The 26,908-nt window shown below is 47.3% G+C and overlaps 1 protein-coding gene across 4 annotated transcripts; it reads right to left on the bottom strand.

Annotated features, from left to right (window-relative positions):
- Nucleotides 1-105: 105 nt before the first annotated feature.
- On the bottom strand, nucleotides 106-25,899 carry UBN1 (ubinuclein 1). Of its 4 annotated transcripts, XM_075059233.1 has the most exons (18): nucleotides 25,819-25,899; nucleotides 24,787-25,213; nucleotides 22,852-22,938; nucleotides 21,797-21,892; nucleotides 21,375-21,509; nucleotides 20,658-20,761; nucleotides 19,489-19,927; nucleotides 16,673-16,743; nucleotides 15,270-15,399; nucleotides 14,926-15,044; nucleotides 14,315-14,443; nucleotides 13,248-13,391; nucleotides 10,146-10,196; nucleotides 8,695-8,737; nucleotides 7,137-8,363; nucleotides 5,488-5,740; nucleotides 5,076-5,165; nucleotides 106-2,535 (listed from the first exon to the last, which is right to left on the bottom strand). In XM_075059233.1, exons 2-18 carry the CDS (start codon nucleotides 25,024-25,026, stop codon nucleotides 2,483-2,485), a joined length of 3,411 nt encoding a protein of 1,136 aa, XP_074915334.1. In that variant the 5' UTR covers nucleotides 25,027-25,213; nucleotides 25,819-25,899; the 3' UTR covers nucleotides 106-2,482. The 4 variants fall into 4 exon arrangements, with proteins under 4 accessions (XP_074915334.1, XP_074915335.1, XP_074915336.1 ...); XM_075059234.1 differs by lacking the exon at nucleotides 10,146-10,196; XM_075059235.1 differs by lacking the exon at nucleotides 5,076-5,165.
- Between the last annotated feature and the right edge of the window lie 1,009 nt (nucleotides 25,900-26,908).

Raw genomic sequence — 26,908 nt, forward strand, 5'->3', positions numbered from 1 at the left:
TGCTCACTCAAGAAACAGATGATCAAGAGATGATCATCCAAGCTGAAACACAAATTCTTGAAAACAAAGTCATGAAACTAGAGGTAAGGAGATGGAAAAAAAGCATTTTGGAAACTTTGAAACAATTTATTCAGTTGTTCTGTACAAGATTAACAGTTTTCATACCACCCCCACCATCTTCAGCAAGACAGTCCCAACACACACAAAAAAATATAATAGTAAACCGCAGCTCTTACACCCGAAAGGAACTGCCATACTAAGTAAGTGCCATGGGAGCCTCACCTCCCCACACTGTCACGAAAGCGTTGCAAGTTGCCTCGTCAAGGCAGAGATGCCAGACTCCTGGCTCCCCATCAGCTGTCGGGTCTCTGCGTGGTTCTGCCTTGCTGCGACTCTGCTCCATACCATTCACTCATTCATTATAGCATGTAAAGAAAAAATATCCCACAGAATTTCCACCAAATAAACATTTCCCTGAGGCAAGAGGCTTCGCTAAATTCCTAGAAAGAGGGCATTCTGCTCTGGCCACGCACACAGGTGCCTCCCAGCAGAAGCATTCAAGTGAAAGCAAAGAGAGGGAGTAGAACCAGTACCTCGAGTCACTCGCTGAGAGTCCCTATCCTGCCAGGTGTTTGAATGCTCTTTCAGCTACCATGGGAAGTTGAAGGTGCAAAGTACCTCTCAGGATTAGGCCTTCAACGGGAACCATGCGACATCCACTGCTCAGAGTCCATCAATAACTGCTGTGCTTAGTTTTAATAACACAAGTTCTGTCTTTGGCTCTTTTGCTACAACCTAGGTATTTTCTGTAAACAAATTTTGAATCTGAGCTGCATTTTTATTTAATTTTTTTTTTAATACAAACAATGCACTGATCTTGGGAAATTATGTATCAGCTCAAATTGAAAACAGTCCATCTTGGATCTTACCAAAAATGGGGAAAACTAAAGCAGATATTTGCTGGTATACTCAGTGTCAGCATCCTTCCCCAAAGCTCAAGAAGGAAGGCTGCAAGCTTTTGCTTGAAATACCAGTAAAGTCTATGTGGATCAGCGCTACTACTGCATGATTCAGATGTGGCTGGGGGGGCCTGAGAAAAGGCAGACTGGGGAATAGCAGAAAATCAAAACCCATAAACCTCAGTCGGAACCACAGCCTGCCCTTAACTATGCACAGATTGAAAGGGTGTGCTCAGGAGAAATATTTATGTCTAAGAGTTAAAAAATTAAAAAGAAAAGACACACCCCAATTCTAGATGGTCCCCATTTCTGCAGCTGTGACAAGCACATGATCCTAGTGCAGAAATCATCGAGGAGAGCAATATTATTCTCTGGAATTCATTTTACTAGTAGTGACCTTGGTTAATCTAGATCATTCCCTCTGCCCACCAAAGAGATCATAACTGACGACCCTAGGAAAGAATGGCTTTAGGGGAGGGTCTGGAACCCGCTTGCACAAACTCAGATAAGAACTGGTGCTCTTGCTGGATTTGGTACTGTGTTCGCAGTCACCAAGACACCATTGAAGTCCAGACAGTGCAGCTTTTTTTTGATGTGCAACCATAAAAAGCTCTATTAAATAAAACAGAATACATTTTAAATACAGAATGATTAAAAAAGGGTTGAGGAGCACACAAAATAGGGCTGAAATGTGTGTCACTAGTCCATTCTTGCTCCACCATAAAAGGCACTGGAATTATGTCTTCCTATACATGTGACATGCTGAGAAGTGTCCCATTCAATCCAATGCATTCGATGGTAATAAGGATAAAACTGAGCAGGAAAAAAGCATCCCTTTGAAGGAAAAAAAAAATCCAAAACCCAAAAGAAGTAGAATTCTCAAAGTCAATGACTGCATCTAAAATGTCTCTCTAAAGAGTCTTCCTTCTCCTCCAGAGGGGAACATCAGGTGGTTCGTTAGATTCACCACACAGGAAATGTTAAGTCCTCCAATTAACTGTAGCACAGTTATATAGTACAATTGAAAAGTTAGTCAAACATCTTCAGAAAGCACTGGCAGTGCTAGAATTATCCAAGTAAATCCAAAGCAGAAGAAAGAAGCACCTTTCATACCCTCCACTGGGAGACCAAGGAGGTACCTGGACTTGGAGGTACTTGGCAGATATAGACAGAGGTGGGTGGGAATCCACTGCAAGAAAGCCAATCCACCCAAGTCTCCCTGCAAGTTCTAGCTCCTGCCAGTGCCAGGGAATGCGTGAAGGGCAGCAGCAATAAAACAGTGCTACAAAATGCTTCTCTCATTAGGGCATGGCTCAAGGTGGCCCTTTGTGTGGGGCTTAGCTCCAAAAACCTCTGAGCAAACGCACCAATGAGTTCCTCATTGCGGTTCAGTCTCTCCAGTTGTTGTGAGGAAAAAAGAAAAAAGAAAAAAAAAAAAAAAAGACACAGCCGGTATCCAAAGTTCATGACCTGTTCATCTTGGTTTTATCCTATGTGTGCTCTAGCTCCCCTCGTTGCAGACGTCACAACTTGCGCTGCTGTGCATTGGACCCTTTGCCGTGAAGCTGAGAAGCATCTGAAAGAAAGTAAAACCAAGTGGGAAGGGGGTTTGGCACCAGCTCCACAGAGCTGCGTGCAGCTGAGGCAGCCAGATCTCTCTGCACAGAAAGACGTACTTCTCCCTTCCAGCACCAAGGAATTGGGGGTAAGAAGAGGATGTGCTTGGAGACATCTCACAACTGAGAGCAGCCCTGCCTCTCCACCTGAGTAAGAGACATGGGAAGCACTGAGGGTCTCCTCTGGCCTCCCAGCAAAAGCACCATGGCATAGATTCAGATTGCTGGTTGACTAGCTAGCCTATGCTCTTCTTTAAAAGCCACCCTACCATGTCTTCCCATCTAGGAAACTAGAAATACATGGTACTGGCTGCCTTGTATCTAAAGGTGGTTTGAAATAATACTGTTAGTACACCTTTGCCATTGTAATGAAGGCTTTAGGTGCCAACTGATGGCAACAGGAATCATAGGAATCTAGCCACTGAAGTAACAGAAAGGAACAGACGTGGAGGGAAAAGAGAAAATGCACTGAAGAGAGAAAAAGGAAGGAAGTTTAAGGAAGCAGAAGTTTTCCAGGAGCAATTAAAACTACCATCAGACAATGATGAACAAATGGGTGTACCGAGATGTGCGGTTAAGCAGCAGAGGCACTGAGCAGCGTAGCAACAGCTTCTTCCCCAGGACAAGGACAGTTCTTTCCATGCAAGAGCTCAGTCCCAGCACGTTGCATTTCTAAAGTGAGCAGTCAGAACCATTGCCACAGCACCAGCACGCAGGCACCTCCACCAGCAAATGTAGCAGTGACAACACACAAGCAAGCACTGGATGCTCCTTGGTCAAACGCTTTTTGATGAATGCTGGTATAAGCACTTTCATTTAAGACATCAATGTTTCCTCGCATTTGTAGCAACCTCCCAACAGACCAGAACCCTCGCAGCTTTCAGACAGAGCAATGCAGCTGTGGCCATTTGCTTATACAGCCAACCAGAGCTTATGCCACAAAATAAATTAATACATTTTAAGATTATGGTCATCACTTAAATATCTACTGTGTTCTTCTACAAAGCACCACAACGGGCTCTGTGTGAAAACACCAAGTGAGAAAGTAGGTCCCTGCTGAAGCTGTCTCAACGGTCAGTTTTTCCTCACTTATTCCTAGTCACCTTTTGTCTAATCACAGCTTCTGGCACTATGTCCTGCTTAAGAGCAGCAGTTCATCAAAAAATTCTTTTGTTATAAGCCCTATAAGCAATAGTGAAGTAACCACTCTAAATTCTCTCAAATAGCAGGACAGAGAACTCCTCCTCAGTGACACAGAATACACTTCACATCCATGTTCAAACTGAATTCAATTATCTCACTCTCCACTAACTGTGAATTTACAAACAGGAAGGAACAGTCCGTCACACCAGTGATCGCTGCTAGTACCTTCTTCTGCTCCATCACATTGCAGAGACGTAACAACCTGCCTCAGAAAAACTTCAGCAAAAGAAGCAAAGACAACAAATTCTTTGAATTTTCACTAGTGCACAGCACTCTTCTTTCTTCAGCAAACAAGGCCTCTGCTCAGCAGTCAAGGGCATTTTACCCCATGACCGCTACAGGAGGCCGCATGAACTCCAGCAGGTTATCCACACATCTAATGGCCTCAGTGCCACAGTATTAGGCCAGCACATCCACTCCTAAATCAGGCCGATATTGCTCAATAAGACAATCACAACAGGAGCAGGTACTAAGACAGTGGCACTGAAGTGCTAAAGAACACTTGTTCAAGAAAGCAGAAATAGCAATTACCAATGGGATAAGCAACTCTCTGAAGCAGATAAGCCCGTTCTGCCGGCCCTGCATTTCAACTTTCTGAATGCTGCATGGATCCCCCTTACTTCTCTCCTTCCTCCACAGTGCTACATATTTACACAAGCTCACAGCCCACCAGGCAGGACTCCATTTAAGAGCAGAGAAGGTGTTCTTCAGAAATCTCTTGTTTTATGCATTGCTTTGCAGGAATCAAACTGGGGCAGGAACAGGCTTAACTGCAAAATCATCACATTGTCAACACCAAGTAAAGCAGTCTCCATTTACACTACAAACTTGTCGCGAAGGAGATGTAAGCAATTAGCTCAGCGCACAGATGCGAGACATTCTGGTCTGACACATTTTATACAGGTCACCAGTAACAAAACTCCACAGAGCCAGAATCTTCATTCCTGGGCAGTCCTAGCAGACTGTGTATAAACATGCACAGCTTTAATCCTGGCAGGATAATTCTTCACCACGATGCAAGCAGCGAAGCTGAGTACCTCCAGGAACCAACACTTGCTATAAGCACTGAGGTCTCATCATTCCAGAAACGCACAAATTTGCCCTGGCTAACTAAACAGTAAAGGACACAGAGGGCTACGCCTCGCTTTGTACCTCAGGGAGGCCGCAGGTTTTAGCAACGAGCGTGCCGGTCGGACAACGTGGACAACCACTTTGCTTTCACCCCTAGAGGAAGTATCTGCTGAGATACAGGATGACTCACGACGCAGAAAACAAACACGACCGTCTGACAAGTTACCTGGCAAACTTTGCGGTAAATGAGTGGACAGGGCAGAATGTGGGAGTGGCGCTGCATGGTGGGGGCTGGAGTGCAAGCCAGCTAGAAGACCTAGAGAGAAAAACAAAGAAAGGAGAGGGGAAAAAAAAAAAGAACAAATACACATCGAAGACAGAAATGAGCAGAGGAGCTGCAGCAGTTAGCCTATAGCTCAGCTTCCAGCTATTGGGAATTCTGGGCTAGCTATAGGGATGTGCCCAAGATTCTCCAAATGCAACTGCTGGAGATACAGATGCATGAACTACAGCATGAAGCAACAGCAAGAGAGATGGGTTGGTCTGCAATGGGTTAACACAGCAGAGCATTGGTGTTCTTGTTATTTGACAGCACAGGCACAAGTAACACACACATGTGCGACCAGCAGGATACTCACTGTGGCCAAGGCCATGGTGGAAAGTTCCTGGAGCAGGTCCCGTAACTATTGCATCCTTTGATACTCCTGCTTTTGGGGAGGAGTCTGAACTGAAGGAGATGACATGAAGAGGGAAGGAATGAATAGGAGAGATAATACCTAACGGGGTGGAGCTCAGGGCAGCTGGCAGCTTTGGATTGCTGGACTTGTAGGATGGAGCCAGTACACTTAAGGAGGAAGAACTCGTTAGCAGCACAGCTCCACTAGTTCCTTTCTGAAAAGCAACAGAAAAGGTCAGTCAGCAGTGGGAAAACCAAGGCATGGCACCATTCATACTTAAAGAAGAACTGCAAAACATGGAGCAATCAAGAATTGCTCCTTGCAAGAAGCACCCTTCCAGCCAGGTCCCAAGAGCTGCCAACTCTTGAGGCCACCTGGAGGTGCCCAGGACACTGGCAACCCTGCTGCTGGATGCTATGGTCTTCTAAATGTGACTGTACTGGATTTCACTGTTTCTCTCTTACTCTGAAACTGTGCCTCCACTAGGCAGAGGAAAAGCTTACACATTGCCTGTGAGTTCCAGGGAGGATGCTTCCTACTCACTTTTGGCAGCATATCACTGCTGACAACTCAAAGCATCAAGGTTTGGTGTACCCCTGCACCCAAGAATGTTATCCGAGACCTCTCCCATAGAGAGACACACCACCGGGTAATGCTTTTCAGCTCTCTGTCTCAGTAGCAGGCAAGGTACACGGGTTGAGCAGTATGTGGTTTTCAGGTACATTTAAATATAATCATTTAATTGCCCAGCTCTTTCCAAATGCCACAAAAGAAAGCAGGTATGAGCAGCCAACAACAAATTAATAAAACAGCATTAAGAATGATTTTTTTTTTGCTATAGATGAAAATTAAGGCCCTCATACCATTAAACACAAGGGCTGAATAACACAAATCTGTATAGGTTACCCAGAAGTCCTTCATGAGACATTATATCCCAATGAACTGTCAGACTCTGAATTCCATGGTGTGCCACTGAGCTTGATTCCAAACATCACTTCAGTAGCTTATGGGAGTAACTGGGGAGCAACAGAAAGTGGACAGAGACAACCACCAAAGCAAGCCGGGCAGGCATTTTGAGTTTATAGCCCAGTATCATAGGTTATTTATTCTATAGGTCAGTCGTGAAAAAAGTGGCAATAATACTAAAATTACTTGTGATAATTTAAGGAAGGCCAAGTTTGCAGACCTAATTAACAACAAATTGATCATTATAATTTTAATTTATGCCATGATTTTTAGCTCTCATGATAACGTGCCTTACTGCACTTCCTCCTGACCCAAATGGGAGCCCTACTGTCCCTGTAACTCAAAAAGTCAGGGCAGGAACATTATACAGCCTATGCAAAAATTGCAGCCTGGAAGGTACCACAGTATTTAGCTTAGCTGTTACTTTAAGCTGAAAATGAAAGTTTGAATTCTGGAGCACAAGCCCAGGGCAAAGGCTAGGACTTCCCAGCCTAAGCAGCCAAGACCCAGACAGTCATTCAAGAATTTCAGGAAATTCTTTTGAAGTCATCACTTTACGGCAGGTCTGAACAAGTTAGGAGATGGCCTGACACAACGCCATGCGTTCTCCTGGCGTTAGGCTGGGATGGCATACCCCTGCTTACCGGCACAGAGGTAGAAGATGCGGTGCTGCTAACAACAGCTGGCTTTAGGGAGGAGGTCAGCAATTTGGCCACCCCTTGAGTGCCCCCACTAGAATCTCCATTTGAACCTCCAGGAGGTGCCACCAGAGTCAGCTTCTGCGAAACAGGCGTCTTCTTCACTGAGGAGCTTGAGGACGGGCGGCTGGATGCCTGGCCCGAGGAAGGGGTCTGCACACTGGGCAGCAAGCTCCCAGAGGAGCAGCCCTGGTTTACAGAAGCTCCAGATGAGGAGCTGCTGGAAGAAGCCCCATGCTTGGAGAGGGTACCAGAAACGAAGGGTGATTTGTAAGATTGTCCTGAAGAGCTAGAGCCACTTGAGTGCTTTCCTGTGTAGCTGAGAGATGATGAGGATGAGCCTGGGCTCTTGTGAGAGCTGCTGGAGTTTTGGGTGCTGCCTGATGATGCAGAGGAATGGAAGCTCTGAGCTTTGGTTGATGACTTGACCTGCTGGAGGAGGGACCGTTGGGGCAGTGGGGAGGAGGACTTGGGATTCTGCAGTTTGACAAATGGAGCCGGGGAGGTGAAAGTTTTCTGTAGCTGGCTGCCTGAGTGAAAGACCTTCACCTGAGAACCTGGCACTGGGGTGGAGGTCTGAGGCCCATGGCTTGGCCGGACCAGGCTGTGGTGTTTCTGTTTAGTCTGGTGTGCATCAGGAAGGATTTTGCTGGGGGAGGCTTGGCAGGAGAGCTCTTTGTAATTAGAGTTCTCTGTCTTTTTGTCTTGAGAAGGCTGGCCCAATGCCAGGGCCTGCTCAGCCAAGAAATTTAGAGGAGATTGAAGGGAACCAGAGGATGATGTAGGGGAAGGGTTGGACTTTGGAAATGTCCTCTTCTCTTCTGAGGATGCAAGAGTTGGGGTCTTCTCTGATGGAGCTTTTGGAGCTCCAGGAAGAGTAAAGTCAGGGCTCCCTCCCACTCTGCTGTTCAGCACAGCCAGTTCCTTAGAGACTGCTTCAAGGGAGGAAGTGGGATTATGAATTAAGTCCTCATCCAAGGAGTCATCCATGAAGGTAGCAGGAGTGCCAGTGCTGCTGGCTGCTTGGGCTGTCCCAAGGGACAAGAGTTCTCTGGTTTGGGCACTGATGCCCAGAGCTCCGCCCTGGGGCTCTGAAGACAAAGCTAAGGTGCTGCTTGAGTGCATCGAAGGAACAGAAACAGACATCTTTTTATCAGGCTTGCAGGAAGATTCCTGGAACAAAATCACAAAAGAACACAGAGTCAGAATGGAGGCAGGGTTTACTGCTGAAAAAGGAAGGGAAAGTTCCCGATTTGCAGATAAAAGGCAGAATAAGCATCTTCTGTGCCTGCTGCTCCCCTACCTCCCTCCCAACTGCTGCTGCCATCAATTTTAGCTGCTGTTCTAGTGTTTTTTCAAGCCCAAAACAGACTAGAGCCATTTCACAGTACAACTTCCTCGTAACCTAATGTATAGATACAAGGCTCAAATATAGGATTTAAGATGGCAGTCACTTGACTCTTCGTATATGTCAACCACGAGAACCAGAAAACAAAGAACTCACCTTCACTTTCACCTTAGTAGGAGCTATAACTTTCTTCTTCGCCCTGTTTTGAGGGAGACAAAAGAAACATGGCTCACTGAATGACTGCAGGGAAGCATCCAGTTAGGGAGCACACTTGGGCCCTGTTAATGATGATCCACTGAGTCTTTTGCAAAGAACCGAGGGAACAGCATCTCAGGTTGCTAGGATTCAAAACAGCATGACATTTGGTTGCTGCTCTAGGAAGCTCCAACTCCCACACAGGGGAATGAATTAGGGAGCGGAGCAGAGTCTTGAAATGGTAGCAGAGCAGTGAAAGCACTCAACAGACAAATCCTGCACTGGCTGCAGGGCTAGGAGCTACTACAGGAACCCACTGCTGATCTTACTATAGCAATACCCAGAGAGAAACTGATAAAAAGACTGTTTTGGAGAAAAGTTACACATTTCTTTTAGGTTCCCAGAAGAAGTCAAGGATGCAAAAGCATCTGCCAAATTCACAGAAAATAGACCATTTGGTCTGGCCAGATGCAATCTCTGGTACAAGACATCCCTGAACTGCTGGAACAGTATGGCTGAGGGAAGGATGACTCTACACTCTATTTCATACTCTTTCTCACACTTCCCTTCACTCATCCAGTGCCAAGAACAGGACCGTCTGTCAAACAGACATCAGCCTAAGTCTGTATCTGTCCTGGTTTCAGCTGGGATAGAGTTAACTGTCTTCCTAGTAGCTGGTACAGTGCTATGTTTTGAGTTCAGTATGCGAAGAATGTTGATAACACTGATGTTTTCAGTTGTTGCTAAGTAGTGTTTAGACTTAAGTCAAGGATTTTTCAGCTTCTCATGCCCAGCCAGCGAGAAAGCTGGAAGAGCACAAGAAGTTGGCACAGGACTTAGTTGCTGGCTGGGGTTAAACCACGACAGTATCATCATCTATCATAGACTGCCAGCAAGATCCATGAGACCCTTTGGCATTAAAGCACCTGCCCAGCTGGATTCCGATGGCTCTCTTGATTTGCCACCCACAAGCCATTGCAGCCATCTTCACCAGCTTGAGCTCATTGTACCCCTCCTTTAACCAGGCAACAAGAAAGAGGGAATCCAGAATCCAGTAAGGACCGACTGAACAGGTAGCAATAATCACAGTGCTGGCATCACACTCCATTTTACTTTGATCTGCCTCCCAGGGACTAGCACAGAGGCCTGACTCCAGTCTGTTGAACAAGGCCAGGAGGCAACCTAGCTTCAAAGTTCTTATCTTTGAGCTTACTGCAAGGCTAAAGCACCTCAGGAAGGCTGTTGTTAGGAGACGTCACACACAAACAACTACTGTCCCTAGTCCTCCCCGAATGAAGCAGCGCCAAACTATCTGATGGGAGCCAAGCTCAGGTGCTCCTGCATGATCCACCCAGGCCCCAGGGAACGGAGTTCACCAGTTATCACTCCAAGGAATGCTGCGCGATACTCACAGGACTGATGTGAGGTGTCCATGTACACGCCTGCTCTCCTTAAACAGTGTCCTAAGAAGGGAAGAGAGCAATGAGAAGTGATATCCAGCAAGACCCAGTAGAGCAGCTGGGATCACTGGAGACAGAGCTGCACAGTACAGCAGGGGACTTAGTGAAATTAAAACCACAGAGAGCAAACAAATATTCATCCCTTTTCCAGGAAAATCCTCCTGAACTCCCCCACACAATTCCCTCTCTGGGGAGCTATGCTTGTAGGCGCTGGAAAGGCCATTAAGGCAGTTGTTGGACAATAACTAAGGAAAAAGCTCTACCAGCTTAAAAAGCTGACAGCCAGCTGGAGAGGCAGTACAATCATTCAAGCTGGCGTTACTGCTGCCACAGACCATCCAAGAGCTGGCAGATCATACAAGAGCTCTTCACCAACTTCAAGGGAGAAAGGTTATCTTCCCCAGCCTCAACTACAGCAATATGGATGAGAAGCCTTCACACACTGCATGTCTCTGCTGCCTTCGCATCCCCAGCAAACAGCTGAGATGACTTCTTAAATCAGCACAACCATTTCGGTAACAATTGACTAACTACAACCCATAAACAGCGCTTCATCCAAACCCCTTTACTACTGAGGCTAAGTGAACCAGAATCTCACACAAACACTATTTCACCTAAAACACCTGCCACTCAGCTGCCTTCTTAGATGTCAGGGTGAGAAGCTTATAAGTACACCTTCAGTACCGGCATATGGAATATGCTTCCTGTCTGCTATTAACAGCTTGACAAAGACTTGTTATCCTTTTTCTTTTCAAAAGCAAGCTTATTTTAACCTTATATTCTGTTAATCGCCTTTTAGTGCTAACTGAGAACACAGTATCATAGCAGGGCCTCTCTGAACTCATACATAAAGTTGCTACTCTGTCCATCTTCAAGTTCCTCTTAAAGATGATCTTCTGTGATCATTATGACAGCGAATCAAGCTGACATGTCCATAAAATTGTTTACAATTCTCCTATTATTGCCAATCCCTCCCCTTCTGTGTGGCTGTCAGTCTACACTCTGTCTTTAAACAGCAAAGTCATAGAATCACAGAATACCTCAAGTTGGAAAGGACCCATAAAGATCATGAACTCCAACTCCATCAGGTCCCAGCAGGAGAAACCATTGCCCTTGAGCCATTGGAAAGGAACCAGGAAAACTGCTTTTATTCAGTCATTCTGTAGTTAACCTCACTGGAAGGCACTCCTACACTGTGTCTTAGCTGAACATCTGTATGCCTAAGAACAGTTTCACCTACATACTAGGGGCAAAAGATTTTAATTTCCTTTTATTCAAAGAAAAGAGTTTTTAAAACTTGGCAAGCTAACACCCTCAAGCTGGTAATATCTTCATTAACTAAGCAGGAATCTGCGCCCACCTCCTAATGCCATCATTCAGCTCCCATACACTACAACACACTACAATCATGCACATTACTGTGCTTCATGTGCACATGCAACTGCAATAAATGGCCGTGGACTTTTCCAAATGGATCTGCAATGTGCTAGTCATACTTACTGCTCTCAAGAACTGGTACCTACTTCTTCCTTTATCCTCCATGAAACTCAAAAAGCAAATTCAGCAGAGAAGACAGTGCTGCCCAGCTCTTTAAATGCAGAGATAGAGATTCCAGCAGTAAGACTGTACAGTTGTCCTTTCTTTAAAACTATTGAGCAAAACAAAGCAGGCCAGAAGCTGATGACAGTCCCAGTAGAATGACTTTCTGCAATTTGTATGGTTCTCTGCAATTGCCAGGTCAGTGGCATGGATGATGGAGGGCATGAAAGAGCAGGAAACAGCAGTGAAGACACCAGATAGGGTAAAGAAAACCACACCAAATTCCTACTTACTCTGCTGACTCTCCAATGTGTCTAGTGCAAGTCCATAAGCCCCTAAAACTTTCTGCTTTGCTTTCTTTTGGGAATACTCTAGGGAAGACTTCCCAAAGTGTCCGAAAAATGTATCCTTTGTGAGGCAGATTACAAAGTGATCCTTTGTAATACAGATTCAAGAAACCACAGGCCAGTCAGCCTCACCTCAGTCCCAGTTCTACCTTGTAACTTGTCACTGCCAGTGGCATCCATCAGAGGTCAATACAGGGGGCAAGACTACTCAACATTTTCATTTACAACCTGGATGACAGCACAGACTGCATTCTCAATAAGTTTGAGGGTGACGTGAAAACAGAGGGAGCAGGGGGATAATATGTTGGAGGGCGGGGCTGCCACTCATAGGGATCTTGACAGGCTGGAGAGAGAGGCCAACACAAACCTTGTGAAGTTCAACAAAGAAAACACAGTCCTGCAGCTGGGATAGAATAACCCTACACAGCCACACAGGCTGGGCACCAACTGGCTATGTAGCACCCTTGCCGAAAAGGACCTGAGGGTCCTGGTGGACAAGCTGAATATAAGCCACTGCTGCAAGGGTGTACTGCTGACAGCTAACTATATACTGGCAGGTATTAGCAAGAGCACAGGCAGCAGTTCAAGTGCTTACTCCCCTCTGTTTAGCACTTGTGAGGTACATCTGGATACAGCATCCATTTTCAGGGTCCCCACAATGCAAGAGTGATGTCAACAAACTGGAGACAGTCCAGAGCCACTACGATGACTGAGGAGCAGGGACACAACAGACAAGGAGAGGTTGAGGGAACTGGGTTTGCTTAGCCTGGAAAATGAGAAGACTAAGGAGGGATCTAACAGCAGTCTTCCACTACCTAAAGAGTGGAGGGGGCAGGGAGCCATGAAGAAGATGGAGCCAGATCTTTCTCAGAGGTGCACAGTATAAAGCAAAAAGAGGGAATATTCAGTTCAGTGCAGCAAGGGGAATTCTGACTGGAAAAAAGGAGAAAAGATTTAATGAAGAGTGATTAAGTACCAGAACAGGGGAGCCAGAGAGATGCTGTGGTAATGTCGATCCTTGGAGATGTCCAAAACTCCACAGGACAAGGCCCTGAGCACTCTGATCTAACTTTGAAGCTAGCCATTCTTTGAGCAGGGTTAGGACTAATGACCTTCCGAGGTCCCTTAGGACAAGGAATCCCTAGAGTACAACTCGATTCTTGCTCACCTGGCCTGCATCCAGCCTTTTGGCCAAAGGGGCTTCACCTCTCCATCTAGGAAGGTCTTCACATAATCCTCTAGGGACTGAGCCTTATTCTTGTCAAGGTCATAACCATCCAACTTAATCTTCACCAAGTGGCAAAGCAGCTCCCTGAAGAACAGGAAGATTTCAAATACAGTTACGCGAATCAACTTTCCCCAGTTGGAGGTCATCCTGTTTATCCAGGGCTGGAGAAATACGCCAAGACACGCCTGGCTCTGTGTAGCACCTCGCTAATAAAACCGACCCTGCACTGCCTCCACAGGAAAGAGGAAGGGAAAGGCACGTTCCTCGCTCTGCGTGTGCACGCACATCAACGCGCCAGGGGAGAAAAGCCTTGTTACCCCTTCCCATTTTAATCTCCTGAAACAGCAGAGGTAGTAAACCAGCGCCAGAATTACAGGCGTCATTAACAACCACAGAACTGAACCTCTCGGCAGACCTTCGTGCTGAGAGGCAATGAGAAGGCAGGAAGTGAAGCTTGCTTTGTTCTAAATGAATCAGCCATCCTCGGAGCAGCACCCCAATTTGGTACAGAATAAGATCAAGAAGACAGCGTGATTGATTCTCATTTTATCTTTCGTCACTCTCCCCTTCACCCAGCACTCTGTTCTTTGTCAGACACCTGGGTGCCAGGGGCGCCCATCCCCAATTAGCTTTAACTGCTTTCACAACCAGCATCTGGTCTTGGTGAGAGTCTAGTCTGCAGGATTTCAGCAATTCAGCCAAGTTCCTTCTTTTCCCAAAGATCTGTCCCTCTCTTTTGGCCTCAGCACAGAGGCTTCTTAGCACTTCTCTCAGAGTTGGCCGGTGCCTGAAACCAGCTTAATTTTGCAACGCATTTAAGGGTGAGATTTAATAAATGCAATAGTGGCTCCATAAACACCGCAGTCTGCCACAAACCTCCAAGCTGACTGTTACTACAGATGTTCAGCGCTGCTCTGAAAACAAGATACAAATACCAAAATGCTTCACTTCCAACTGCATAGAATAAGAGAAGTCACGGGATCACTTAGTATCTAAATTACGCAAACCTGATTTCATCATTCCATTGAAATTTCTTTCGCGGTCCCATGACACGCTTCCCTCCCTTTTCTTCATCCTCATCATCATCAGAACAAACTCGATCTCGCTGCTCTTTGTCCTTTTCCTCTTCCAGCATCCTAAAACAGAGACAGAGATAACGTGAAAGTCATTGTCCTGGAGATTCAAGAACAGGATTAAGTATCTCTGAACAACACTGTTCAGAGGTTTCAATAGTCAGGGATAACACACGCACGAGAAGAGGGCCTTAGGCTGCAAGCTGAGCAAAGTGCTCAAGGTTAAGAAAGCTCCCAGTACTGTGTGATAGAGACCACGGGACTAATCCAGCCTTACTCTTCTGAGACTGCCACGTTCCTAAAGACATGCCCGCACAGACGTGAAACACTTCAGCCAAGTTCTGGTCCCGTTGATGCTGCTGTAGTTGGCATTGCCATAGGTAGCACAAAGAACGCACGCAGCTTAATTAGGCCAATTGATGCCCGTCAGCAATTTTTAACTACAGAACAAAAATAGGTGGCAAACTTCATGAAAGCAGCCTACAGGTCACAGGGAGCCTGCTGACAAGAGCTACAGATGCATAACAAGCAAACAAGGAGCTTACTTGGCAAACTTGGCCTGAGTGTGGGCTTGGCATTCCTCCTGGTACTTGGCCATCTGCTCTGGCATGGCCCTTCCAATGGCTTCCTTTAGCTTCTGTAGAGGTTCCTTCAAGCGGCCACCCTAGAGCAGTCACAGAACAGAATGAAGTTCCGCGTGGGGTGTTCCAGCCAAGACACCCAAATCTGGCAGGTCGAGACCCGGCCAGTTCTGAATCCACGCCACCAGATGTGCTGCCTGAACCGTGCTCAGTGGAGGACAGCACCACGTTAGGCAGACAACAACCGTGCTCTGGAGATCAGGGGTAACGTGCACACGAGACAGGGCTGTGCTGCCAAATTCACTCACCTGCTCGTAGAGATAAAGCTTACGGGCACGCTTGACCAGAGTGTCCTTACTGCATGGGAAGAAAGCAGCCAGGTGGGCGTACACCCCTGACCGGATCTGGCTGTTCAGCTCCCGAGTCTGCAGCTCTATGCTGAAGAACAAGACAAACACAGCACTGACCAGGGACCTGGCAGGGGTTCTCTAAGCAACATAAATGCAACTCTTATGCAACTTGGGGAGCTGGAGGCAGGGAGAGAGGGACAAAGTACAAGCCAAACAACATGACGGTTCTTTAGATTTTAGAATCAACACACTCAAGCCCTCTATCCCAAACTATGCCTTTTAATCTAGTTTCAGAGTATCTGGAAAAAGAACAAAAGGATGACAGTGGCCTCATTTATTCTGCAGTTCTTCCTCGCAGCTGAAATGCAAGAGCATTACGCAATGAAATGAGAGGTACACACTGCTTATGTAAGATACTATGGCGGTCTAACTCAGGATAATATAGAATCAAGCTTTAACTCTTGGGCTTGAGATGGGTTTGGCAAACACTGACATCTACACAATTATACATAACTTAGGAGACTAGCTTTTTAAGCCACCTCTCAGTGTCAATAATAAGTGTAAAAACCTCTAACTGATTCTACAGCAAAGTCATACAAATCTATCTAAATCTCTTCCGAATGTGGTTAAAGTCACCAGTTTGACAACAGATTAGGACTACTTGTGCAGTCAGCACTGGAACGCTGAAAGGTGGTAATCACCACTCGAAACGAGAGGGAAACAGACTCCCAAACTTCCCTTCAGCAATTCCCCTCAAGTGCCTTGATAAACCTTAATGAAATTAAAGTCTCTATGTAAGTATTATTACACTGCTATGATCACAAAGCTGTGTGCATTCATCAGCCTTCTCCAGGCACTTGAAGAACAATGAAGCCATTATCAACAGCTGCGTGAAGCAACACTGGCATTCTATAATTGGGGACTCAGAAAACACAGAGCAGTAATGGAGTTCCTCCCATTTGCACAGAAAGCCAGTTGAACACAGCAGCCTTATCCCAGTTACAAAATATTCCATATAGCATATAACTTAAATTGCAAAGAACATGCCTGACATCTCTGACAGGGAGAGATGTACTGTTTTTGTATCAAGCTACAATCACAGGTCAAGTGACCAAATTTAAGCACACAGATATCAAGCATCATCTTGACAACAGGAAGCCTGGATACTCCCCTCCAACATTCTCCTACCTCAGTTATACATCATATTTCAACTGAAAGCCATTTCTAGGAGACTTTCATGTTATCCTAGGCATGTTCTGTGTGGAGGACCTGTATAAGGACACCCCCACAACTCCTGCTACACCTGCTCCTGAATTTATCAAAAATGCTCTTTCCCACTCTTCTCTCCTGGCAGCACTTACTCCAGTATGATATTGTTGATATCCTGAGTGAAGAATCTCTGTTTGCCTTCTCCCTCTGCAGCTTTGGCAGCCTGGAAATTAGCAAATAGCACAAGTCATCATCAGTTCACAGATATAGACAGGCACAAGCAATCAAGTGTATTTTAAACTACTTCAGAAATACTGTAAAACAAGGCACACTTTTATACCACCAAACTCTGCACCTGCTACCTGCTGTCGATGGACTAAAAGCTGCCACAATCAAGAGACAGAAGAGATTGTGTCCTCTCCTCTTACGCCTCCTCAGTTCAAGTCCAACCCTGCCAACTGAACTGGTAAGACCATGTCCTGCCCACAGACCTTCTCATTCTGGATTCTCCTGTCCAGATGCACTAGAGTCAAGCGCATTGGAGTTACTACGCTGGAGTGAAGATTCCTCCATTTAATGGGGCAAAGGAGATGGCTTGGTGGCAGCTAGTTTCTTTGGCATACTTCCCATTGGGAGAAGGGACAGTTCTAGGGCATGGTTTTAACTTCACATTAGAGCTGTTAGATTGAGTAATATGAGCATAGAGCTTGTCCCTGGAACAGGAAAGATCATCCTAGTCACATTTAGTGAGGGTCAGGGACACTTATCATCAGGCTTTCTAGACCAATTTGGACGCTAAGCCAAGAAACCAACAGAGAGAGTAGCAGCCACAGGGGTATGTTATTTCCAATCAACACCATGGAAACTAAAAAAAAAAAAATCCTGTTCAGGAAGCTTCCTGAGCTATGACTGCAGCACACACAGCACTGCCCAAAAATCACACCCATGAAAAATATGTCCAGCACGAAAATAATTCCAAGAGTTGAATGAGATAGTAGAAAATTGCCAAGAGCTTTCAATCTCTTCTGAGTGGGGATGTAAACAAAACTGGGATTCACCACAAGGCACCACATCCAAGTTACTCATTCCTTGTATGGGAAAGGAGACCAGAAGAGAAAGGCATGATTTTGAAATCCCCTGATTTAACATTCCAAGGTTGAGGCTAGTAAACAATTAATTTATGCCCAGAAGGTGTACATTCCTCTCTGTCAGCAGCAAGTCATAGACAGCTGATGATATCAAAAGAGAAGGCTCAATGCTGAAGAGAATCCTCAACAGGAAAATTCTTTTAGGAAGGAGGGGGTTAAAGTCAAATCAGTTCAAGTAGAAGAGGAAATGCCTGGAGGCTCCATTTAACTCAGGAGATGCTCCCAACCTGCTTGATGGAAGAGACCTGGCTCTCAGACAGAGGTATGGCACCTCTTCTTTCCAACCTGTAACAGAGTTCATGTCCCAAAATCCTAACTGACCCAGAGGCTTCAAATTGTTAAATCTTGTATTTCTCCTCGGTTTCTTTTCTTAACATACACAGTTCAGCAACAAGAGACACAGCGGCAGGAAAATCTAAGCAGGAAAATCTGTGGGTAGTCTGTTATTACACTATCTTGCAGCAACATAACAATTAACTTGATATCATGGGAGCCTCTGTAATATTCTCCTTTAACTCAGATACAGTTCAGAAACAGCTGTTTCAGTGTTTTCTGTTAACAGCCTGAGTAGCAAATAGAAACATCCATGAACAGCCCATTCTTTTTATCAGCTGTGGCAATACTTTCTTCAATTCCTCCTTCTCTTCCATCTGCTCACCACCACTACACACACTTCAAATTTCTTAGCAGAACAGTTATCTTTAACAGAAGCTTATATTTAGTAACAGGAGTTATTAAGTAAGACATACTTAAGTAACATGTGTTCTAAATTGATGTGCCCCAGAAGGCAGAACACACACCACCACAGAGGTCTAAGAGCACTGTTTACAACTTGAAATTAATGTTTAAAAACAACACTAGTAACAGGAACAAAACATCTCAGCACTCATTGACAGGCAGATGGTGGCAGCCCTCACACCAGAGAAGTCCCACAGCAAGTCTGAAAGCACGCTTCTTTGACATGCCAGGAGAGGGATCCCTGACCAGCACCCAATGCTTCCCTGCTTCTCCAGAACAGTGCTTCCCAAAGCACATCACGTTTTAGAGAAGATGGGCGAGTCCTACAAGAGTCCAGCAGCAGGAAGAGCTACTGGTGAAAAGATGTGGGATCACCCTTCTAGAAATTAATATATTCCACTTCTTAAACGGTCCCCCAACACCGAGATGTTAAAGATGGGTGAAGAACCCAAATTGCCAGTGATGCAGCTCCAGTGTGGGAGATACCAAATTGTACCCATGCTTCAGTGAAGCCATCTGACTGCGTATGACACGGGAAATGGTTCTAACAAATCCTCAAGCCCCACCTACAGGGCTTTTCATGCCTTCTCACACTGTAGAACAGGTAATGCTTTCCAGCTGCACCCACTTATTTTACATACAGAACACTGCACGCTACTTCATAGGCTCTGTCCTGATCATCACAGCACATTAAAACTATTACGGTGGAATTTATCCTCCAGCCTCATTAGTTCACATTTTAAGTTCATTCACGTTAAATTGACTTTGGAAATTACCTCTTGCATCAGGTCCATACTTTGCCAAGAGAGGCAAAGAAGCCATACTGACAGGTGTGATACTGAGTGGTACATTCAGTAGATAACAAGGGCAAGGACTTTGACACTACCTGACATCCATGCGTTCAAGAAAGGGACTTGGCCATAAGAGAAAACTGGGTGACACAAAACCATGATACCACGTGGCACTGTAAAACTCCCCCACCAGAGCGTGCTCTCTCTCTGGGTGAAGATACAGAAACCCTGCAGAGCTGTCCCCCCTCCAGCAACCACACAACCCTACTGCCCCTCAAAGAACTGCCATACCTGAGCCAGTTCTTTGATGCGTTTCTCCAAAGGGGCTGGCAGGCCTTCTGGGAGGGATGGTGGTTGCTTGAAATCCTGCTCCAAGCCCATCCCAATAGGATCACTCCCATCCTCCACATCAGGAAAGGGACTCCCTTCTGGGGATTCACTGAGGAGACGCTCCAGGTCTAGGTCAGTTAACGAGTCCATAGCCGTCGCTGCCTGAAGCAGGTCGTTATCACTGGCATGGCCGAAGAGTGAGAGCAAAGGGTCAGGCATCGCCTCCACCTCCCTTGGGGCTGGAGGTTCTGCCAGTGAAGAAGTCTCCACTTTCTGCTCTTCATCTTTTTTCTTCTGAGCATCCTTCTCCTTCTGAAACTTCTTCAGCATCTCCTTGACACTAAGAGCGCCAGAGTATTTCTTCTTCTTCTTCTCCTTACTTGCATTTAATGCTGTAAAGCTGTAAACAAAGTACAGAGGAGGGAAGGGAACTGAATACAAGATGAAGGGGAAGAGACGAGGATACATTCATCCCAGTTCACTTCAGCCATATGCTCCAATCCCCTGGAAAAGCTTAGCCCCTTAACCAATTACACCAGAAAAATATTCTGTGGCCTTTTAAGGTCTTGCTGCTTGTTCAGCCTGGAGAAGAGAAGGCTGTCCTTCCTCACTGCAGAGAGATGATGGAGCTTAAACCATCTCCACTAAGTTATGCTCTTATTTAGCTACACGCATTATTCCAGCAAGGAAGATTGGGAAATGCACAAACAACTAGTGCAGAGGAACTGAAGCAAGAGAGAGTTAGCATGACAGCAGCTTGACGCTTTTTGCCTACTAAAGCCAGGACAGCAAATACCTTTTCCTTCTGTTCAGGCTCTCCAGTATCTGCTCCCACCATTAGCGCCTAAACAGAGCTCCAAGAAACACCAACACTGCAGCTAGCTCTGACCCTCTTTGCTGGGACACTCTTGCTGTGCAGCTCTGCTCCTTCCCTGATTGTCAGCTGCCTTTTTTCTCCCACTTTGGAAGCAACAGGGGTTCACCTGCTGGTGTTTATGCAGCATGCACTCAAGCCACCCCCCACTGCAACAGGTACTACTGCAGCATAACAAATGCCACCTGTAACCCTGAAGCAAGCTGTCAAGCAGCAAGCATTCCCTCCTCCTCCTCCTCTGCCTCCTCCTCCTTACCCAGCTTTTGGAAACTTGGACTTTTTGGATTTCTTCTCCTTGTCATAAGAATCATCTTTCTTCTTCTTCTTCATTTTTTCACCTCCATCTTTCAACTTCCGCTTCTGGAGAGGGTTAAAACCAAGTCAAAATCAAAGCAACTCCTGCTCATGGAATTGGACCTGATCCCCCAGAGCCACTTCAGGCCCTCTCCCAAAAATGTGAGAACAGCTCCTTCCCCACTGGACACATTAACCCAAACCCCAGACATCTATCACCATGGTTCTGGTACACACTGTCTTCAACACTTCACAGCACACCTAGCTTTTGCACCAGAGACAATCCCATCAATAAAGGCAAAGGGATGCCAGGTGCTCCTGCTGTTTCCCCTCATAGTCACCTCACTTCAGCATTACGAAAACAGTGCTGTCTCCAACTGACACCAAAGAGGAGCACTAGTTTCTCCATCCCCATAATACTAAGCGACTTTTCAGAGCAACAAGGGGCTGCTATCACCTCTACTCTAGGAACCAGGCAACCCCACCAGAGTCTCATCCGTGGCAGACATGTTTCATTTTACTATCAAATATGCAGACAGAATGGGATTTCAAGTGCTCATCCCTATTCTCTCCACATCAATTCACAAATCTCACTCTACTTGGAATGTCAACACACTTCCATGCAGCAAACCCTCCAAACTCTAACAGAAGAAGTAATTCAGAAAGCTGGCTTGCTGACCTTGGGACACTTCTTCTTTTTCTCTTTAACATAGTCATCTTCAGATTCAGATGCTTGCCGAAACTGCAGCGTTCCTGAGTTGATGTAAAACCCTCCATACTTTGTAGTAAGAGAAGCCGGAACAAGCTCATCGTACTGGAAATAACAGAGAACAATCTATTGGCACTGTAAGCTTTGTTACTTTATTCTGTAGCTGAGCTGCCTGGAGAATGGCGTGGGATTTGTGCTCCCCCAAGAACAGACAGGGCTATGGACATGCCTGCTAACCAGCATTCTCCTGCCACGTGGTTGCCCCAGGATCTCTCATTCCCCAGCCCTGGCACACTCCTGGCTTGCACCCAGTTTGGGTTCTCCCCAGGTGCCAGCTCAGACCCCCCCACGCAGCTGCCTTTAACCACCCTCACACCTGCCCCAGTACTCACTGCTTCAGAATTATCAATGAAGGAGTCAGATTCGTCGTATCCATACCCCATATCAATCAAGTCCTGAATACGGTCCTTTCTACGTCTCTTGCCACCCTAAACAATAAGAGATTGACAGTGTCTTCATCCTTCTTTTCCAGTTACCACAGGGATAGCCCTGATACAGGACACTGACATTGGCTCCAGTGCAGAAAAGTGAATGAGACCTTTTTGCTCCTAGCAGCAGCAGAACCCAACCAGCATTAACTCCCACCATACCGTAATCTCAGGATATGGTAAATGCAGTTTTAGGCCTTGTCATGTGGAACCAAAAATGGTGCAGCCAAATGAAACAAAACGCTGACCTGCCAGACAGGCTGACTTTGTGCCAGCAGACTTTACGTTGAATTGGGTCTGCACCCCTTCAACATTTCTGCCCATCCAGAAATGGATTGTTCTTCCATAACTGCTATACAATCGGTACAAACTCAGTAGTACATGCATCAAACATACCCACAGTGCATTAGGGTGACCCATAGGCCAAATTTGTATCACAAGACAATACAGCAACTTGCTATCCAAATGTGCCAGTTATAAAACATACTGTAGTTTTATTGCCATCTATGGAAGTAAAGTGAGAGGAATAACAGACAGGAAATGGGTAATACAGATCAGTGTCTCTTGAACTACCCAGCGCAGCACCATCCTAAGGGCAGCAGACTCACCAGCATACCGTAATTAGAGACTTAATAGATTACATCATGCCACAGCTACAAGGCCTAGAAATTAATTTTTGCTTAAGAAAATTAAATTTTATAAGTTATTTGCCACTACAAGTGAGAACATCATTCACTTTAATCAGACTGTCATCTGATTTAAGAATGTATCTGAACCATTTTCGTGGACCACAGCCCTGAGACAAGAAAGGAACATAGAAAACAGCACCTTCCAGCCAAGATAAAGGACTGCAGGAGAACAGGAACATAAGAGCCAACGACCATTAAATACTACTGGTTGAGACCTGAACAGCATTACTCATTCTAAGGCATAAAATAATACAAAGAAGGAAAACATACATATTTTTCTTCAAACTTCCTAGCAAGAGCCTCCACTTTATGCCTTTCCTTTTCATCATCGTTAAAGGGATCAGCAGGGTCTTTCTTCTGTAGAAATAAAAGAGACAAAAACATCAGAATAAGTCCTGTCATACTGCCACCAAAAGCCCATGCATTAAACCCATCACGGCTAGCACATCCAGGCAAAAGCTCAGACAAATCAACCATTAGTATTCAGTACAGTACTGTTTAACATCTTCATGAATGACATGGACAGTAGGACGGAGTGCACCCTCAGCAAGTTTGCCGACAACACCAAGCTATGTGGTGCAGTTGACATGCCTGAGGGACGAGATGCCATCCAGAAGGACCTGGACAAGCTCGAGAAGTGGGCCCATGTGAACCTCATGAGGTTCAACAAGGCCAAGCGCAAGGTCCTGCACCCAGATCAGGAGAACCCCCGGCGTACCAATACAGGCTGGAGGATGAAGGAATTGAGAGCAGCCCTGCAGAGAAGGACTTTGGGGTACTGGTGGATGAAAAGCTGGACATGACCCGGCAATGTGCACTCGCAGCCCAGAAAGCCAACTGCATTCTGGGCTGCATCAAAAGCAGCGTGGCCAGAAGGTTGAGGGAGGGGAGCTTGCCCCTCTACTCTGCTCTAGTGACACCCCTCCAGAGTACTGCATTCAGCTCTGGCACCCCTAACATAAGAAAGATAAGGAGCTGCTCAAGTGGGTCCAGAGGAGGGTCACAAAGATCATCAGAGGGCTGGAGCACCTCTCCTATGAAGACAGGCTGAGACAGTTGGGGTTGTTCAGGCTGGAGAAGAGAAGGTTCTAGGGAGACCTTATTGCGGCCTTTCAATACTTCAAGAGGGCTTATAAGAAAGATTGGGACAGACTTCTTAGCAGGGCCTGTTGCAATAGGACAAGGGGTAATGGTTTTAAACTAAAAGAGGGTAGATTCAGGTTAGATATAAGGACAAAATTTTCTACACAGGGGGTGGTGAAACACTGGCACAGGTTTCCCAGAGAGGTGGTCGATGCCCCATCCCTGGAAATATTGAAGGTCAGGCTGGATTGGGCTCTGAGCAACCTGAATCTAGTTGAAAACGTCCCTGCTCATTGCAGGGGAGTTTGACTAGACAACCTTTAAAGGTCCCTTCCAACCCAAACCAGCCTATGATTCTGAGGGTTTCTTCAAGTTTTGGGTGCTCTCTCAGCTAGTTCCGTACGTGTCTCTGCTTCTCCTGACTTGCAAAAAAACCAACCAACCAAAGAAGCATGAAGCATCAACTGACTGCTAAACAGTTCTGAAGAGCAACAGTAAAAATTAGTAGAATCCAATCAACTTTCTTTTCATAGAAAAACACCCATAAGACAAAGATCAGATGCTACAGAAGTTTGCACACCATTGTGTCCTGAGAAACGGCTTTCAACAGGCAAACAGAACTATCAGGCAATGCCTCAAAGCACCACGTCCACCACACAGAAACAGATGCCAACCACTAAGGTGGAAATGTTCACGTGCAATAGGGCAGAGTCCCAAAAAACACACAGCCACCTATCGTAGAAGCATCTCTCCTTTTGATGCTCTTTGGAAAAGAGCTCCTCATAGCTCCTAGCAAGCCACGTACCAAAAATCACTTCAGGTCAAGCAATTCCAAACAACGCGAGCATTACCTCCCACACTCTGCCACCAACACATCACCTTTCTGACGTGAGATTCCAGCCAAGGCAAGGGACTGCAACAGCGTGGCCTGACGACAAGAACCCCTGCCTGGGAGCCAGTTCTTCTGCCTGCAGGATGCCTGACCACTCTCCTTCCACCTCTCAGCACCTCACAGCTAACACACAACCAACTCTCAAAACACCACTAAAACAGCAATACTGAAAAAGCCTTTGAAATCTCCAGATACAACACAGGTTCCCCACAGGCCATGAGGACACTTACCTTGTCTCCTGAAGAACCACCTTTTACCTTCCCACGACAACTCTTCAGAAGATCTGGGTAAAAAAATTCTGGACAACGTTTGTGATCCGGCTCAAAGAGAGTAAGTGTGATGCGAACGGCTGTTGCAGCCGGTTCAGAGTCCTGGGGCTGCTCTCCATCATCCTTCCGAGACCTTTTCAAGAAGCTGCTGCTCAGTGGACCATGAAGAGTGGTGAACGAAACCCTGTGGGGCTCTGTCATGGCTATGGCCAAGTCTTACCAGTCCTCACGGCATAGTTCCCATTGCATTAGAAAAGGTCTGCCCCAGCTGCACAGATACAGATTTCACTGTCTGGTTAAGGATAAGTCGGGACGTTGGCAGTGGAACAAGTCATTTAATTCCAAAGTTTTCTCAGGAAATGACAAATGCCCATGCTGCTAGCCCTTGCTGCAATCATTAAAGAGAAAGAAAGGAAGGAAGAAGTCAGTCTTCGAACCAGAATTCCCTCCGACGTTGACAGCCCCCCACGCTGTCACTTCTGTCCATCCCCAGCTCTCCATCTCCACACCGCACCACTCCATTTCGAAAGGCTGAAGGAAACACGGCTCTCGAGGAAACCAAACGACCCCACCACGCTTGCTGGGACACGGCCCGGCAGCCCCGGGCAGAAAGGCCGGCCTGGGGCTGCACCGCCCCGGCCCAGAGCTCCGCTCCGGCCGCCACCTCTCCCGCTGCGCGGAGGCCCGGACACCCCCGTCCCTGGAGAGCCACCCCGTCCCCGGCACTTGCGGGGGGCTGAGCGCAGCCCGGGGGCTGGCTGTGCCACCGGAGGGGCCGCTGAGGGGGAAAGGGCCGCGGAGCTGACGGGGAACCCGGGCCCCGGTACTGAGGAGAGACCGAGGCCGGCCGCGCTGAGGGGGAGCGGGCCGCGGGGCTGAGGGGAACCGGGGCCCTAGTGCTGAGGGAGGCGCGCGGGGGGACGCCGCCGGCCGGCGGAGGCGGCGGCGGGGCCGGGCGGGGGAAGAGGAAGGGAAGGGCCGCCCCGCACTCACCGCCGCCGCGGGACGCGGCCGCTGCCGACTGACTCCCGGGCCGACTCCGAGCCCCGCTCCTACGTCACGTGCGGGGGGCGCTGCCCTCGCGCTGAAGCCGCGCGGCCGGCGCCCAATCGACGCCGCCGCCGCAGTCACGCCTCGGAGGAACGGCGCCCTGACGGCCGGCCTACCCACGTGACGAGGGCAGGCCTATCCTCGCTGCCGGAGCCGCCCCGTCCCGGCTGCCCCTCGCGCGGCGGCGGGAAGGAGGGGCAAGATGGCGGCTGCGAAGCGGCGAGTGGCGACCTCGGGAGAGCGGCTGAGGCTCTGCCGGCGCTAAGGGGGCGGCCGTGACCCGGAGGAGCGCGCCGCAGCGGCCGCTGGGGCTCCGTGCCCGGCGCCGCGGTCCCTTGGGGCGCTGTGGGGAGGACCCGGGATGGGTGTGGGGGCCGTGGGCCGGCACCGGAGGTTGAGGGGTGGCAGCGGCGGCTGTTTCGGGGCTCTCAGAGCAGCTGTCCGCGGCCCCGTCGCTTACAGAGCAGTGCTCGGTGGAGCCTGGTAGAAATAAATGATGTGGAACGCTCCTGCCTCCGGGAAGCTGCGTTCATCCTGCCCCTCTTGGGCCCAGGAGTGTTTAAACAAGCTGAGATGTATTTGGTAGAATTAAGTACAACTTAAGGAACGTAGGTGAGGATAAGGGGCAACAGAATAGGAAAGTAGTGGAAGTTGTGAGGAAGGCTGTAAACACTGGGACCCCCAGAGCCCTGCACTGGAGGACCATGACTGGGGGGATGATAAACTCCCAGCTGACCCTGACCCCTTGTTTGGGACTAGCTGCTCCAGCTGGATGCACATACAGCTGCGGGGCCTGATGGGATCCATCCCAGGGTACCAACAGAGCTGGCCAATGTCATCGCAGGACTTCTCTCCATTATTTTTCAGCAGTCTTGGGAGTCTGGAGAGGTCCCCATCGACTGGAAGGTGGCAAATGTCCCAATCTTCAAGGAGGGTAAGAAGGAAGACCCTGGTAGTTACAGACCTGTCAGTCTCACTTCAGTGCCTGGTAGAATCATGGAGAAGGTTGTTCCAGGAGTTACTGAAAAACACT

This window comes from Buteo buteo, chromosome 29 (genome assembly GCF_964188355.1).
Source record: "Buteo buteo chromosome 29, bButBut1.hap1.1, whole genome shotgun sequence".
NCBI lineage: Eukaryota > Metazoa > Chordata > Aves > Accipitriformes > Accipitridae > Buteo > Buteo buteo.